Below are 17,282 nucleotides of genomic sequence, written 5' to 3'. Positions count from 1 at the left end.
TGAAAGCTCTAAATGGCAACTAGGCTCTGTGAATATAAAGTCCATAGATTTATAAATCTAAAGGTCAGAAGGAACCATTGTGATCATTTGGTCCTGCATAACACAGGCCACCAGACTTCCCTGCATTAATTCCTTCTTTGAGTCCAATAGCTGTGGATGAACTAGAGCAGGTGTTTTAGAAAAATATCCAATCTTGATTTAAAAATTGTTAGTGATGGAGAATCCACCATGACCTTTGATAAGTTGTTCCAACGGCTAATTACACTCAGGGGTAAAAATTTGCTCCTGTATTTGCCTGGCTTCAACTTTCATCTATTGGATTTTGTTATACCTTTGGCTGCTACACTGAAGAGCTCTCTATTCTCGAATTTCATTTCCTCATGCAGGAATTTATAGACTGTGATCAAGTCACCGGATATGTCACAAGCCCCTTAACCTACCCTTTCGATAAGCTAAATAGATTAAGGTCCTTGAGTAAGGTGACCAGATGGCCCGTTCTTATAGGGACAGTCCTGTTTTTTGGGACTTTTTCTTATATAGGTGCCTATTACCCCCCCACTCCCTGTCTCGTTTTTTCACAGTTGCTATCTGGTCACTATCCTTGAGTCTCTCACTATAAGGCATGTTTTCTACTCCTTAAACATTCTCATGAACCTTCTCCAATTTATCAACGTCTATTTTAAAATGCAGGCACAAAACTGGACACAGTATTCTAGTATTGGTCTCACTGGAACGGAACTGGAATGGAACTGGCCATACTGGAACGAGAGATTTCGAGCTGCTCTTTTTTCCTAAGCACAGCACTGAAAATATTGCTTTGACACCATTAACTGAAAATAGGGGGAAGAACTAAAATTTTTTTGAGTGACCAGGGAGATTGAAGTGTTCTCCTACTGGTTTTTGAATGTTATAATTCCTGATGTTAGATTTGTCCTGACATCCTGGAATTATAATGTTCAGATTAGAACACTTCAATCTCCCTGGTCACTCAATAACAAACTTAAAAGTTGCAATTCTTCAACAAAAAAACCCTTCAAAAACAGCCTCCAGTGAGAAACTGCAGAACTGGAATTAATTTGTAAACTGGTTTCAGAGTAGCAGCCGTGTTAGTCTGTATTCGCAAAAAGAAAAGGAGTATTTGTGGCACCTTAGAGTGCTGGTAATATCTGACCTCAAGTGATCACTCTCGTTACAGTGTATATGGTAACACCCATTGTATGTTCTCTATGTATATAAATCTCCCCACTGTATTTTCCACTGAATGCATCCGATGAAGTGAGCTGTAGCTCACGAAAGCTTATGCTCAAATAAATTGGTTAGTCTCTAAGGTGCCACAAGTACTCCTTTTCAATTTATAAACTGGACACCATCAAATTAGGCCTGAATAAAGACTGGGAGTGGCTGGGTTATTACAAAAACTAATTTCCCTCTGCTGATACTCACACCTTCTTGTCAACTGTTTGAAATGGGCCACCCTCATTACCACTACAAAAGTGATTTTTCCTCCCTTGGTATTCTACTGTTAATTGAATTGTCTCGTTAGGACTGACCCCCCACTTGGTAAGGCAACTCCCATCTTTTCATGTACTATGTATAAATACACTTGCTACTGTATTTTCCACTCCATGCATCTGATGAAGTGGGTTCTAGCCCACCAAAGCTTATGCCCAAATGAATTTGTTAGTCTCTAAGGTGCCACAAGGATTCCTCATTGTTTTTGCTGATACAAACTAACACGGCTACCACTCTGAAACTTGTTAATCTATAATTGCTTTGACCTACTCTACCCTTGTACCAAGACTCAGGTTACAGTGTCCCGTGATAGCCATGTATGGACCATGATTAATTCTTATGCAGTCAGAAGACACCACTGAGCATGCTCAGGGAATGCACAGTAATGGCCCATTAACGCTGATTGACATCAAGATTGGTGCATCAGCAAACAGACTCAACATCCAACTGTTAGAAGAAAAGACTTAGAGGGCAGGGTGCTTTAAGGTTCTCCAGCGCCAGGAGAGCAAAAGTGGGGACTCGGGTCAACTAGGTAGAAGAGACGTGATGCGAGGTGTGTCCTGCCCTTCATCTGGCCTATACCTGGAGTAGCAGGGAGGGTCCTGCCAGTGAGCTGTGAGATGCAGGAAGCCAGCTCCAGAGGTAGAGGGGTTCTGGTCTCACTATTGTACCTGTATGTTTATGGTCTCGTCAAAGACCTGAGTAGGCGTCTCATGGAAGTTCCGGAAAAATATCTGAGGAAAATGAGGAGAGGTAAATTTAGCACAGTCCCAAACCTGCCTGCGCTCTCTGGGGAGCTCAGGGTCCCACTCCCATGCAGTGAGGGGTTGCCAGGTTTGGCTGGACATATTCCTGGAGGTTCCATCACGGGACATAATCTTTAATGAAAGATTAACCTTTAATTCCTGGAGACTCCCGGACAATCCTGGAGGGTTGGCACCCTACATGCCCCACCGAGGAGTGCAGTCCAGACACTGCCCTGGGAAGGAAGACTGTAACTCACAGGAACGTTCGCATCCCTCCTCAGTCATGCCTCCAACTCCCTCAATAACTGGTGCCCTGGGACCATCCTACATTGACTTTGGGATTGGCTCACAGACTAGAGAGCCCTCTCCAGCACAGGCTTGGTAAGTCCCCAAAAGCAGGCGTGGAACCACAGGATGCTCACCCACCTCATTAAAATAGGGGTTGTTCCCCATTTTGATTCTCGTCCTGTACACGTGGTCTCCAATGAAGACCTTCACCACGGGCTTGATGTTGTTTCCCTGGAGCTGACGGCCTTCAATGATCCTCACACGCACCTGCAGTGAGAAATACAGTGGTATGATTTAAAGGGTCCCAGGGCAGGGATGTTCTGTTCGCCCAGCTGGGCTCCACTGCTGGAACTGGTCCCAATGCCATCCTGACCTGGGGCACCATTGGAGGCGGGACGTGCCAATGACAAAGCAACCCCAGAATAATAATATCCATTTCTGTTATTTCCCAAGGCATCCGCTCCATCCAAGGTAGCAGGATGAAGCCCATGGATGAAGGAACATAGAGCTGGGATCCTCGTATCCTACGATGGAGAGGGAACTAATCCTGGTACACTAGGTCTATTGCTGTGGGGAAAGGACTGACTTGGCCATTGAGACCCATGTACGGACCACCTTTACTGTTGGGCCTGGGCTATATCGGGGGGGAATCTCTCTTTGACAGATCTCATCTTGGCATGGTTCGCAATACCTGGAAGTCCTGTTTTTTGTCTGCGAGTTCTCTTCTGGGATTTATTCGGCTGCTGATTCCTTCCCTCTGATGATCCTTTCCTGTAATACTCCGGATGGCTGTGGTGACCTCGCCGTGTGCCTCTGGGGATGGTCAGAAAGGGAATGGATTGGTCTGGGGTGGATGACTGGAAGAATCATCCTTTCCCACAGACCAAGTCAGAAGAAACATTCTCTGCTCCTTCTTTGGCAGTTTTGTCAAGGAAGGTGTCAGACATAGGAGCTTTAATTCCACTTGTTTGACACATTGTGCCTGTGATTGCAAAGTGTTCAGGGTCAAAGCAGTTAAGTGAGAATCTGTTACACAGACAACTGGACGTGAGGAGGCTAAAAGCATGTCCCATTATAAATGCCCCATTACATGCAGTGTGCATGATCTCCTGAATACACACGTTGTGCCCAATGCGGGGGTGAGCTCTGATCTTCACAGGGATCAGTTGTGAGTCCTGCTGCACACCTGCACAGATGGGTAAGGGGTAAAAGGAGATCCCGTAAATCCCTGAGCAGGCTACCCATGTTGCTGGAGGCTGTGCAGGCGGTCAGGGGCTGCATGTGGGCTAGGCGGGGGGAAGACTGAATGAGTCTGGTCACTGCCCCTCACAATTCGTCGGTTCCAAAGCCAGAAGGGACACTGTGATCATCTCATCTGACCTCCTGTATAACACAGACCAGAGACCTGCCTCACAATAATCCCTAGCGCAGATCTGTTAGAAAACCACCCAGTCTTGATTTGAAAATTGCCAGTGATGGAAAATCCACCATGACCTTTGGTAAGTTTTTCCAATAGTGAATTTAATTACTATTGCTGTTAAAAATGTATGTCTTATTTCCAGTCTGAATTTGTCTAGCTCCAACTCCTAGCCATTGGACTGTGTTATGCCTTTCTCACTAGACTGAAGAGCCCATTATAAAATATTTGTTCCCCATGTAGATACCGACAGACTGTGATAGCTCAGTGGTTTGAGCATTGGCCTGCTACACCCAGGGTCGTGAGCTCAACCCTTGAGGGATCTAGGGCAAAAATTGGGGATTGGTCCTGCTGTGAGCAGGGGGTGGGACTAGATACCTCCTGAGGTCCCTTCCGACCCTGATAGTCTATGATATGTCACCTCTTAACCTTCTTTTTGTTAAATGAAATAGATTGAGCTCCTTACGTCTATCACTATAAGGCAGGTTTTCTAATCCTTTGATCATTCTTATGGCTCTTCTATGAATCCTCTCTAATTTATCAACATCTTTCCCGAACTGGGGACACCAGAACTGGACAAAGTGTTCCAGCAGTGGTCGCACCAGTGCCAAATACAGAGATAAAATAAGCTTTTGACTCCCACTCAAGATTCTACTTTTTACGCGTTTGGCCACGACATTTTCCAGGGACCTTATGCATAGCCCCCCAGTTATTTTTAGTCACTGTTTCCCAGGGTAGAGTCCCCCCCGTGCTGAAAGTATGGCCTACATTTTTTGTTTTATATTTAGCCTTATTAAAACACATATTGTTTGCTTGTGCCCAGTTTACCAAGTGTATCCAGATCACTCTGTATCAGTGACCAGTCCTCTTCATTAGTTATCACTCCCCCAATTCCTGTGCCATCTGTTAACTTTATCAGGGATGATTTTATGTTTTCTCCCAGGTCATTGATAAAAATGTTAAATAGCGTAGGGCCAAGAACAGATCCCTGCAGAACCCCACTAGAAACACACTTGCTTGATGATGATTCCTTTTGTACAATTATATCTTAAGACCTATCAGTTAGCGAGCTTTATATCCATTTAATGTGTACCATGTTAATTTTATATCATTCTCATCATAAAGTTAGTTTGACAGGATCTATTTTCCATAAACCCATGTTGATTGGCACTAATTATATTACCCTCCTTGAATTCTTTATTAATTGAGTCCCATAATAGCTGCTCTATTACCTTGCCTAGGATCGATGTCATACTGACAGGTCCATAATTACCCAGGTCATCCCATTCACTGTTTTTAAAAATTGGCACAATATTAGCCTTTCTCCAGACTTCTGGAACTTCCCCAGTATTGCAAGACTCATTGAAAAAACAACGTTAACAGTCCAGTGAGCTCCTAAGACAGCTCTTTAAAAACTCTTGGATGCAAGTTATCTGGAGTTGCTGATTTAAAAATTTCTAATTTAGTCACTTCTGTTTAACATCCTCATGGCATACTAGTAGAATGGAAAGAGTATTATCATCACCATATGAAGAAATTACATCCCAAATATGTTTTTATTTGTCCCTAATGCACACCAGAAATATTTATTGAACACTTCTGCCTTTTCTGCTTTATTACTTATAATTGTACCATTTCCACTGAATAATGCACCAATACCATTGTCAGGATTCTTTTTGTTCCTAATATTCTTAAAAATCTCCTTTTTATTGTCCTTAACTCTTCTGGCCATAGATTTCTCCTTCTTTCCCTTTGCTTCCCTTTACAATTTTCTACAATTAATAGCTTCTGATTTATATTCATGACTATCAACTTCTCCTGTCTTCCATTTGTTATGTATATTTTTTTATTTTTTCATCTCCGCCTTCACTTCCCTGCTAAATCAGGTTGGTTTTTTTAAACTGGTATGGCTTTCTTTCCTGGTTGTGGGATTGTGGCTTTTGGGACATCTGTTACAGTGTTCTTAAACAATTTCCAATGATCTTTCATATTTTCCTAATTAAATTCTTCCTCCCAGATTATTTGGATCATAATTGTTTTCAGTTTTGTGAATTTGGCTCTTTTAAAGCACCAAATCTATCTATCTATCTATCTATTTATCTATCCCCATCCACCCCACCTCTCTATCTATCTATCTATCCCCATCCACCCCACCTCTCTATCTATCTATCTATCTATCTAATCTAATCTATCTATCTCACTTGTCAGGACTTTATTCTGTTTGCACATTATATAGATGATCAGATCATGATCCTCTCTACCAAAGCTACCGTTAATTGTTAGTCCTGTAATAAGTTCCTCTTTATCTGTTAAGATGAGGTCTAATAGAGATTTCCTCCATGTTGGATGCAGCACGTTCAGAGTTAGGAAATTGCCATCTATAATATTGAGAAATTCCAGGGATGTTCTGGTACTGGCAGCATGAGACATTCAACAGGTGTCACTCAAATTGAATTCCTGCCCACTGTGTCAGCCCATGTCCAGGTGTTGGTGCAGAGAGGGAAGCAGGCTATGTTAGCCAAAGGGGGGCTACTTCACTTCCCCATGGGAGCACGGGGGAAGTAGGGACTAGATCGTGACTCCCAAAGTCACAGTGTGGCCCAGCCCACAGAGATTAGAGTTGGCAAAGGACCTATCAGATCATCTTGCCCATCCTCTCCTGAGCCAGGTGGTGCTGTCCCATGTGCCCCATTCTCCAGGGCGTTGTCCAATTCAGTTTTACATGATGTAAGTGATGGCGCCTCAACCACTTCTCTTAGGAGATGATTCCTCAGGGCACAGGGAGGAAACGGGCATCATAACGGTCTTGGGAACTGGTAGGAACGGTCACATACTCATCATGGGGTGGGGATGTGTGAGATGGAGTCAGGTTGGGGGTACTTTTCCCCTCCCCCCCATGCTTTTCCCCCAAACTCAAGAAAGCTCCCCTCACAAGAAACCAAGGCCAAGTTGATTTGGAAAATATAAACAGGATAAATTACATTTACAGCACAGGACTGACCCGCCAACAGATGCTCACTTACCTTCACCACTGGCTTTTTGTTTTCCTGACTCCCCTATTGCCTTGAGTCCCGGCGGGGTGTAGGAGGCACTTAAATTGATGGTACACTGAAATTCAACGACAAATAGAATTAAAGCCCCTCTATTGGTTTGAGAGGAGCAGCCGTGTTAGTCTGTATCCGCAAAAAGAAAAGGAGTATTTGTGGCACCGTAGAGACTAACCAATTTATTTGAGCATGAGCTTTCGTGAGCTGCAGCTTTGGGTGTAGGTGTAGTGACACTGTTCCCAGTGGGTACCCTACCCAGAGTTCATTGCAGAGTTGCACCTAAATACCATGCAGGCTCTGTTTGTTTCCAATACGCTAATGGCCCCAAACCCTGCACGTTACTCTAAGGGTGCAGGGGCTTTTCCTTTAGTGCAGAGGTCCCCAAACTGTGGGACGCGCCCCCCCTAGAGGGGCACGGAGGAATGAGCATGGGTCAGCCCCCATGAGGGGGCAGGGAAGGAGCGCTGCCAAGCCCCGCTCCTGGCCCTGGCCCCAGCTGCGGGCCCTGCGCCTAGGGCTCCGCTCCTGGCCCCGTGCCTGAGATCCTGGCTGCTGGCCCTGGGGCTCTGCTACCAAACCCACCCCTGCTCCCAGCTGGGACCCCAGCCTTGGCCCTCTTATCCCTGTCCACATCCCCTCCTCCTGGAGCTGCAGCCCTGCCGCGAGGTAAAAAGATTGGGGGCCATTGGGGTAACCTGTGTGTGTTGGTCCAATTCTCTAGGTGCCCATCCTTGCCCCCCAAATGCCCTGAGGCAGGGTAAGTGCGAGGAGGCTGGTCCTAGGGTCCCCATCCCTGTTACCATTACCCAGCATGCCCAGTGCTGTCCCGCCATCCTGCTGCCCAGCCTGCTCCACGGGACCTGCACAGCACTGCAAGAACTCACTCTTTCTCCCGCACCCCTGGCTCTCTGTCTCTCATGCTCACCCTCCCTCCAGGGGGAGACTGTCAGGGGATCTCCTGCGCTCCCCTCAGGAGGGGGAGACAGTTGGGGAATTGCCCGCACTCCCCTCAGGCCGGGGGACACAGTCAGGGCATCTCCCGCACTCCCCTCAGGCCAGGGGACACAGTCAGGGGATCTCCCGCACTCCTCTCAGACAGGGGAGACTGTCAGGGGATCGCCCGCACTCCCTCAGGCCGGGGAGACAGTTGGGGGATCACCCGCACTCCCCTCAGTCCGGGGAGACAGTCAGGGGATCACTCACATTCCCTCAGGCAGAGTTGTCCTCCTCTCATCGTCCCAGCGATCACATTAGTCAGTCTTTCATCCCCACAAGGTTCGCCCAATTACAAGGCTCAACATCGTTGGCAAGGTGAGCACACTGCAGTTTTCACCATCTCTCATCTACCTAGCAACAAGTGTGGCTCCCTTTCTCATCAGACTCATTAACCCAGGTTACAATCGTTAGACCCATTTTACAGATGGGGAAAACTCCAGCAGGAACCATCCCTCTACTGATGATCAATCCAGGAGAGACCCATCAGATCCTAATACTGTCTAGGAGGATGTGAGTATGACTGTAGCTATGTGCATGGATGTATCTAGGATTTGATATGCTGTGATATTCATAACTTTGCTGGTAACTTGAATAAAATTGATAAAATATATTAGACCTTGTTCTTGTGAGTGACTGTGTTACTTTCCTTGGTCTTCATGTGTTCCTGTAAACTATAGATCTGAAACAAGTGGCAGTGGTAACTCTATTGAACTTTCAGAGTGGGAGCCATGTTAGTCTGTATCAGAAAAAACAACGAGGAGTCCTTGTGGCACCTTAGAGACTAACAAATTTATTTCGGCATAAGACTTTCATGTGTTAGAACCTACTTCATCAGATGCATGGAGTAGAAAATACAGGAGCAGGTATCCATACATGAAAAGATGTAATTTGCCTTACCAAGTGCGAGGTCAGGCTAACGAGATAATTCAATTGACAGCAGGATACCAAGGGAGGAAAAATAACTTTTGAAGTGGTAATGAGAGTGGCCCATTTCAGACAGTTGACAAGAAGGTGTGAATAACAGTAGGAGAAAATTAGTATTGGGGAAAATTAAGTTTAGATTTTGTAGTGACCTAACCACTCCCAGTCTCTATTCAGGCCTAATCTGATGGTATCCACTTTGCAAATTAATTCCAGTTCTGCAGTTTCATGTTGGAGTCTTTGAGAGTAGCAGCCATGTTAGTCTGTATTCGCAAAAAGAAAAGGAGGACTTGTGGCACCTTAGAGACTAACCAATTTATTTGAGCATAAGCTTTCGTGAGCTACAGCTCACTTCATCAGATGCATATGCATCTGATGAAGTGAGCTGTAGCTCACGAAAGCTTATGCTCTAATAAATTGGTTAGTCTCTAAGGTGCCACAAGTCCTCCTTTTCTTTTCATGTTGGAGTCTGTTTTTGAAGTTTTTTTTGTTGAAGAATTGCCACTTTTAGGTCTATTACTGAGTGACCAGAGAGATTGAAGTGTTCTCCTACTGGTTTTTGAATGTTATGATTCCTGATGTCAGATTTGTGTCCATTTATTCTTTTTGCGTAGAGACTGTCCGGTTTGGCCAATGTACATGGCAGAGGGGCATTGCTGGCACATGGTGGCATAGATCACATTGGTAGATGTGCAGGTGAACAAGCCCTTGATGGTGTGGCTGATGTGGTTAGGTCCTATGATGGTGTCCCTTGAGTAGATATGTGGACAGAGCTGGCACTGGGGTTTGTTGCAGGGTTTGGTTCCTGGGTTGGTGTTTCTGTTGTGTGGTGTGTGGTTGCTGGTGAGTATTTGCTTCAGGTTGGGGGGCTGTCTACAAGCGAGGACTTGCCTGTCCCACAAGATCTGTGAGAGTGATGGGTCGTCCTTCAGGATAGGTTGTAGATCCTTGATGATGCGCTGGAGAGGTTTTAGTTGGGGGCTGTAGGTGATGGCTAGTGGTGTTCTGTTACTTTCTTTGTTGGGCCTGCCCTGTAATAGGTGACTTCTCAGTACCCTTCTGGCTCTGTCAGTCTGTTCCTGTATTTTCCACTCCATGCATCTGATGACGTGGGTTCTAGCCCACGAAACCTTATGCCCAAATAAATTGGTTAGTCTCTAAGGTGCCACAAGGACTCCTCGTTGTTTCTATTGAACTTGAGAGTGTAGCCACCAGAGCCGAACTCACAGTGGTGCAAAACAACATCGCTAAATTCACGTTAAATAAAAATAGGCTACACTATTGTGATAATTAACCCTACAAATTTACCCTAATTTCGAATTCAACTGTAAAAAGTGAGAGTGAGTTTATAAGATCACAATTACTTATAAGAACAAACATCGCTGGGCAAAAGTAGGAAAGGGAGACAGACAGACTGAATTAGTCCCAACAAAGAGGCCTCCTGATATAACTCAAGGACTGTTTTAAGATCATGCCTGGTAACAAGAGGGATGGGTAATTCTGCTCACCCATCCCTTTGTGGGTCTGTCAGCTCAGAGATCCAGGGGAGGGGAGGAAGGAGCTCAGGGCATTGTCAAAGTTGAAGAATCCTGATCCTGCTGACCTAGCTTAAGGGCCCGAGGTGGACTGGTCAGGCCTGGGTTCCCCTATTCACCCCCTGATGGAATTAGGCGTGGAGAAAAGGTAGGCCCCCAGTCACCGGGAATAGACTGTCAGTCCCACTAGGCTGTGAGCCCAGAGGCTGTGTCATGCTTGGCCAGAGGGGGCACGGTTACACTGATGCCCCGTCTCACAGGGTCCTTAAAAAAAGAGACTTTGGGGAGAAAAATTGGCTACTGGAGTGAGCTTATCATTATGGCTGCCACCCCGCCCATCTCCTGGGACCCTGGGACGCCACCATCATGATGCCGAGCGAAGTCCTAACCAGACCGGGCCAGAGAGAGGGACCCAGATGACATCACCACTCTGCCGGCTCCAGCTGAATCCCAACCTGGGATGAAATGGGATCGGGCTAACCGCAGCTCCAGACAGCTCAACTAACTTCTTTTCCACCCAAGGACAGTTATTACCATCTTCGATGCTATCTAACAGACTGTCAAACACCGGGGAAGCACGAGGTTTCCCTTCTGAAAACTCTCTCCAGCGAACGGGACCGGGAACAAGGGATGTAGTTCAAAGGAACACCTTACTTAATGTTTTGCATTTCAAAGGCTTTCACTGTTCCCCCTTCTTTTCTGTACCTTTAGTAAAAGGCTAAAATGTTGTTTCCTTGTGGGTTTGCCATGGTACAAAGTAGACCGAGATCTCTGCATACCAAACCCCGGACGTTTTTGGACACTGTCTGACCTTGGACAATGACCGGGTTACGTTAGCGCCTTTGGCTCATTTATTGCATCTAAATTAAAACAACAGGATGCCCCTTCTCTAAATCCTTCTTACTTACGCCTGTCGGCTGGTGGCCACTATCCAGGAGGGGCAGGTCCTTCAGGGTGAGTACGCTGCTTGGTTTTGCAGCAAGAGATGTTAGAAATACAGTAGCGGAGCCCAGATCCCTGGAGGATAGAAACACCTGCTTGTCAGTAGCACTAACATTCCCCCGGCCCCAGTGCCAGGAAGGGAGTCTCACCTTGATGGACTCAGTGAGGCTCACAAGATGTGAGAAGGGCAGCCAGTGCTTTGTTTTGAAAGGATGGAGGAACCCTGTGGCCCAGCAATTAATGCCATACAAAAGTCTTGGTTAGATTCCTCAGTGCCAGACTCCCCTCTTTGCAGAGAGAGGGTCCTGGGCAGGGGCAGGGGCAGGTACATTCTGATTTTGAGGGGGTATTTGGGGGTAGAGCAGAATTGTTACTGCTTGGAAATGACCATTTAGTCTTTGTCTTGCCCAGGAAAGGCAGCAAAGCTTAGGTCAGGGGTAGCTGGCACGTGTTAAATCCAAGCTACATGTGACCATATTCCTAGTTGAGACCAAGCTTTAGAAGAAGGAGCAACAAGAGAACCTCATCTGGTCTCCTTGGCTGGAAGGCAAATACTGTATTATGTGCGGGAGTGTGTGCATGTGGATACGAAAGGCTGCAAAAGGATCAAGAAGGGCCCTCCCACAAAGAGCCCAAGAGGCTCCGTCTTTACTTGCTGTTCGCAATTCACCTTTTTGTAGCCAAGTGACCCCACTCCCGGAGTTGTATGTCCACAAAGGAAGCGCTGTCCAGGGGCCGATCAACCAGGAACCACACCAGCGTCTGCAGGGAAGCAGTACAATATACACTTCACTGTACACTGTGGGTCTGATCCTGATTTCATAGAATCATAGAATCATAGAATATCAGGGTTGGAAGGGACCCCTGTAGGTCATCTAGTCCAACCCCCTGCTCGAACCAGGACCAATTCCCAGTTAAATCATCCCAGCCAGGGCTTTGTCAAGCCTGACCTTAAAAACCTCTAAGGAAGGAGATTCTACCACCTCCCGAGGTAACGCATTCCAGTGTTTCACCACCCTCATAGTGAAAAAGTTTTTCCTAATATCCAATCTAAACCTCCCCCACTGCAACTTGAGACCATTACTCCTCGTTCTGTCATCTGCTACCATTGAGAACAGTCTAGAGCCATCCTCTTTGGAACCCCCTTTCAGGTAGTTGAAAGCAGCTATCAAATCCCCCCTCATTCTTCTCTTCTGCAGGCTAAACAATCCCAGCTCCCTCAGCCTCTCCTCATAAGTCATGTGTTCTAGACCCCTAATCATTTTTGTTGCCCTTCGCTGGACTCTCTCCAATTTATCCACATCCTTCTTGTAGTGTGGGGCCCAAAACTGGACACAGTACTCCAGATGAGGCCTTACCAATGTCGAATAGAGGGGAACGATCACGTCCCTCGATCTGCTCGCTATGCCCCTACTTATACATCCCAAAATGCCATTGGCCTTCTTGGCAACAAGGGCACACTGCTGACTCATATCCAGCTTCTCATTCATTTCACTGACACTGGAGTTACTCCCGATTTATACTGGAGTGACATCTGAATCGATCCCCGGAGAAGGCCAAGGAGACAAAGATGAGCAGGTCTAGAATTGTTACTCAGGTTAAACATATATAGTGCCCACGGCATTGCAACCAATGGGGGATACTCATGAGTTCGAAGAGGGAAGCCGGGGCTGGCGGTCAGGAAAACCCAGGTGTTGTGAGAGGGCCTCCAAATCAGTTGTGCTGCCCCTTGCAATTGCATGATGAAAAACAGCTAGAAGACCAGCCCCTTGGGGGCTGTTGATTGACCCCTGTTGCATATCTGCTCTCTCTGGGTCACTGGTTCCCTGTGGGCTCAGTTTTTACCTCTTCTCTTACTAACCCATGTTGCTCAGTCGTCTGCTATTCTGGGTATGTCTACACTGCAAAGAAACACCAGCAGCAGTGAGTCTATAGACCCAGGCTCACCGGGCTCAGGCTACAGGGCTAAAAATAGCCAGGGACATGTTCTCACTCTGGCTGGAGCACTGGCTCTGAAACCCAGTGAAGGGGCGGGTCTCAGAGCCCGAGTGCCAATGTCCACACAACTATATGTAGCCCCGTAGCCCGAGCCCTGTGAGCCTGTATGTGTAGACTCAGGCTCCGTGACTCACTGCAGTGGGATTTTTTTTTTTTTTGCAGTGCAGATGCACAGTGGCCTGGAGGACTTAGACTCATAGACTTTAAGGCCAGAAGGGACCACTGTGATGGGGGGAGGGATAGCTCAGTGGTTTGAGCATTGGCCTGCTAAACCGAGGGTTGTGAGTTCATAGAATCATAGAATGTCAGGGTTGGAAGGGACCTCAGGAGGTCATCTAGTCCAACCCCCTGCTCAATCCTTGAGGGGGCCATTTGGGATCTGGGGCAAAAATTGGGGATCGGTCCTGCTTTGAGCAGGGGGTTGGACTAGATGACCTCCTGAGGTCTCTTCCAACCCTGATATTCTACGATTCTCCTGCACATTACAGGACACAGAACCTCACCCACCTGCTCCTGTAACAAACCCCTAACCTCTGGCTGAGTTACTGAAGTCCTCAAATCATAGTTTAAAAACCCCAAGCTACAGAGTATCCATCATTTACTCTAGTTCAAAGCAGCAAGTGACCCGTGCCCCATGCTGCAAGGAAGGTGACCACCCCCACCGTGCCCCGGGTCTCTGCCAATCTGACCAGGGACAATTCCTTCCCGATCCCAAATATGGCGATAAGTTAGATCCTGAGCATGTGGGCTAGGCCCACCAGGCAGATACCTGGAAAATAATTCTCTGTAGTAGCTCAGAGCCCTCCCCATCTAGTGTCCCATCTCTGGCCATGGGAGATATTTGCTGCTAGCAGTCACAGATCGGCTACATGCCATTGTAGGCTGTCCCATCATACCATCCCCTCCATAAACTTCTCAAGCTCAGTCTTGAAGCCATTTAGGTTTTTGCCCCCCACTGCTCCCCTTGGGAGGCTGTTCCAAAACTTCACTCCTCTGATGGTTAAAAACCCTTGTCTAATTTTGAGCCTAAACTTGACAAATGTGCTAGCAGCATGGAGTCTGCCAGGCTGAAACAGAGGCCTGAGGGGGCTGCACCCATGTATTCACACCCTACACACTAGTGTAATAATCCTTGTACAAGGCATGCTTGGAGGTATCACCTGAAAACTCATAATTTGCTGGTCAGTATTATCATGGTAAAGTGAATATAGTAACATTATATGTAAAGTTATGAACATAAGCTGAAATAATGATTGAAGTATGTTTTCCAGATAAATCTGGAGAGTGGTTAAACCAGTTTCTCAAAGACAAAAGGGCAAGCTGACACACCAGCCAGGTATCAGCAAAGCTAATGGGCCTTTACCTACCAAGTGGCCGGTCTTTGGCAAGGAAGGGGGGCAGGGACAAAGAGATCTGCATCTTAGCAAAGAAACAGCATGAAGTCTCCTTCTTCCTGCAGACTGCCTGTCTCCTGGTTTTTAGCTGGAAATGCTTTTCAAAGAGGGACTAAAAACTATAAAAAGGAGGGGGCAAACACCCCAAGTCACCCCCCTCTCTCTCCCTACCTATCTCATTCTCTGTACCTGAGAAAACAAAAGAAGCAGCCATTGGACCCTGGGGGAGGGGAACTGACATGAAGAGTTTGGTCAGTAATGCTGCTGGAAGCATGTGGTGAGAAACTTTGCTTTGGAACTAATAAAGTTTGTTACATTAGACACTAGAAAGTGTTTTATCTGTATTTTTCTTGTACGCCTTTCTGACTTTTATGCCTCATTGCTTGTACTCTCTTAAAATCTCACCCTTTGTAGTTAATACACTTGGTCTATTGTTTTATCTAATATAGTGTGTTTAAAGTGCCTAGATAACTCCATTGAGTGTGGCGAGTTCTGTGTATATTATTCCCTTGAAGGAATAATGGGCTTAATAGATTTGGACTGTCCAGGAGAGGGCTGGGCAGTACAAGACATACATTTCTGGGGGGAAATCCAGGACTGGGGATGTGCTGGGGTCACCCTGCAGTATAACCACGGCTGGTAAAAGACAAGAGGATAACCCAAGTGTGGCTGGCAGGCTGCAGTACACATAATCTGGGAGTGACTTGCATGCTGGTGGCTGTTTGAGAGCAGTCCACGTTGGAGGCTACAGCAGGAAGGCACTGCAGAGGCATCCCAAGTTACAGGACAGGGGTGACACAGTTGCTCATTGGTCTGGATTGTACCCTGGTAGGTCCCACCTATTCCAAGCTTTTCTTTGACCATCCTGTACTTGTAGTACATATTCATATATGGTTCAGTCATGGATTGCAAAGGTTTCAGGGACCTATATGATAAGGTCAGGTTCTAGGACCCTGTAGAGAGCCGTTGGGCTGGTGGCAGGTGCTAGGAATAATTTCTGCTGACTCACCTGACAACCAGATGGGAGAAAGCTTGGGCTGAGTTTTCTGTTTTGTTATAAAAACCATAATACATGCAAACCCCAGGGAGATGGTAAATTCAGAGCAGTGTATATGCACATGCTGTGTTAGGAGCAGAGTGGGAACACCACCTGCTTACAGGGTCTTACCTCATTCCAAGTAGGATTCTGTTCCTTCTGTATGACTCTTGTACTTCTTGTGACATCTAAGAGAAATTAGACATACCGTGTATTCCCCCAGCTTGCAGCTCCATGGAAGTGGTGGTGTCTGAAAGTGTGTGTGGGGAGGGAACGCAGCCCATGTTTACTGTGTTCTCTGGGTCAGGTATCTTTTTCTTATGATATCCAGTGTTGACCCCAGCCTGCTTTTGCAGGGAGCAATCTTGCCCTGGGAGGGAGACGGACTGGATGAGTGAATTGGTCTTTTCCATGTCCAGGCTATTTCATAAATTCAGAGATTCCAAGGCCAGAATGGACCACTGTGCTCATCTAGTCTGACCACCTGGATACCACAAGCTAGAGCACAGCCCTGAAGGTCAAATGCCATACAGAAGTCTAAACTTCCAAAAGTTTCTAAGGGATATCGATGGCCAGTTGCCATTAATTTTAATGAAATCTCGGCATCCAAATCTCCCAGGGGGCTTTGAAATCTCGCCTTCATGTCTATGAATCTACGCTTTTCTTCTCTTGTTTTCGTTTTGACCTGCTCTGTGCTTTGGGCAGACCCCTTAAAAATGCTGCTCTGAGCCCCTTTAACTCCTGAAGGCACTCCCCTTGGGAAATCCTTGAGACACTCCTCTCCCCAGCCCGTCACTACCCCAAAGTCTGTGGATCCTGTCACAGGGGTGAGATTGGCCCTTTCAGAGAGAGCAGGGCCAGTGTACTTGTGTCACATCAGCTGACCCAGATTCGACTTTAAAAGAGGACACCTGGGTCTGGGGAAAGAGAGGCCAGGTGAGTGAGAACTCGGAGGCTGCCGGAGGGCTGTTAGGGTCCCCTGGGAGGGGAGGCAGTGAGCGCCTGAGAGGAACTGTTCTAAAAGGGGGCCTCCAGGGAGAAAAGCCCTGGGGGGTGGTGCTCTTGAAAGAGAGCACAGAAGCAGGAGTCAGGAGCTGCAGGACTTGCTGGGGAGGGGAGGCCATGAGAGTCTGAGAGGGAAAGGGGAGAAATCCCTTGGGAATTGTAGCCAGGGTGAGATTTTGTTTACGTTTGGAGAATAAACATGCCGAAAAGAGATGTGGGTGTGGCGGAGTCGTTACCAAGATGGGGAGAAGCCCTGCCTTGTTACAATCCCCAGCTGCACAGTTCATGCACGGAGGGGCTTCTTGTCTTGTCCTTCTATACTTAGTAGATTCATTTCCCCTGTGTCACTCAGCCAGGAAGAGGAGGAGGCCCTTAATGTCCAGAGACCACTTTGTGATCCTCAAACAAAATACACCCGAGAAAGGCAGAGGAGGATCAGTTGTCT

General features: G+C 46.9%; 1 protein-coding gene across 1 annotated transcript in view; it reads right to left on the bottom strand.

Annotated features, from left to right (window-relative positions):
• Positions 1-17,282, bottom strand: part of FER1L5 (fer-1 like family member 5) — an 81,252-nt gene that overhangs the window by 63,619 nt on the left and 351 nt on the right. Inside the window, exons 3-9 of the mRNA XM_084614983.1 lie at positions 15,965-16,020; positions 12,075-12,166; positions 11,371-11,479; positions 6,987-7,071; positions 3,238-3,359; positions 2,685-2,813; positions 2,184-2,246 (exon numbers count right to left, since the gene is read on the bottom strand). Coding sequence (XP_084471109.1) covers positions 2,184-2,246; positions 2,685-2,813; positions 3,238-3,359; positions 6,987-7,071; positions 11,371-11,479; positions 12,075-12,166; positions 15,965-16,020 — 656 coding nt within the window. The remainder of the gene's footprint in view (positions 1-2,183; positions 2,247-2,684; positions 2,814-3,237; positions 3,360-6,986; positions 7,072-11,370; positions 11,480-12,074; positions 12,167-15,964; positions 16,021-17,282) is intronic.

This window comes from Lepidochelys olivacea, assembly GCF_965140295.1.
Source record: "Lepidochelys olivacea isolate rLepOli2 genome assembly, chromosome: 26".
Taxonomy (NCBI): Eukaryota; Metazoa; Chordata; order Testudines; family Cheloniidae; genus Lepidochelys; species Lepidochelys olivacea.
Note: the sequence above shows the minus strand (reverse complement) of the source record. Positions and strands in the feature narration are given on the sequence as shown.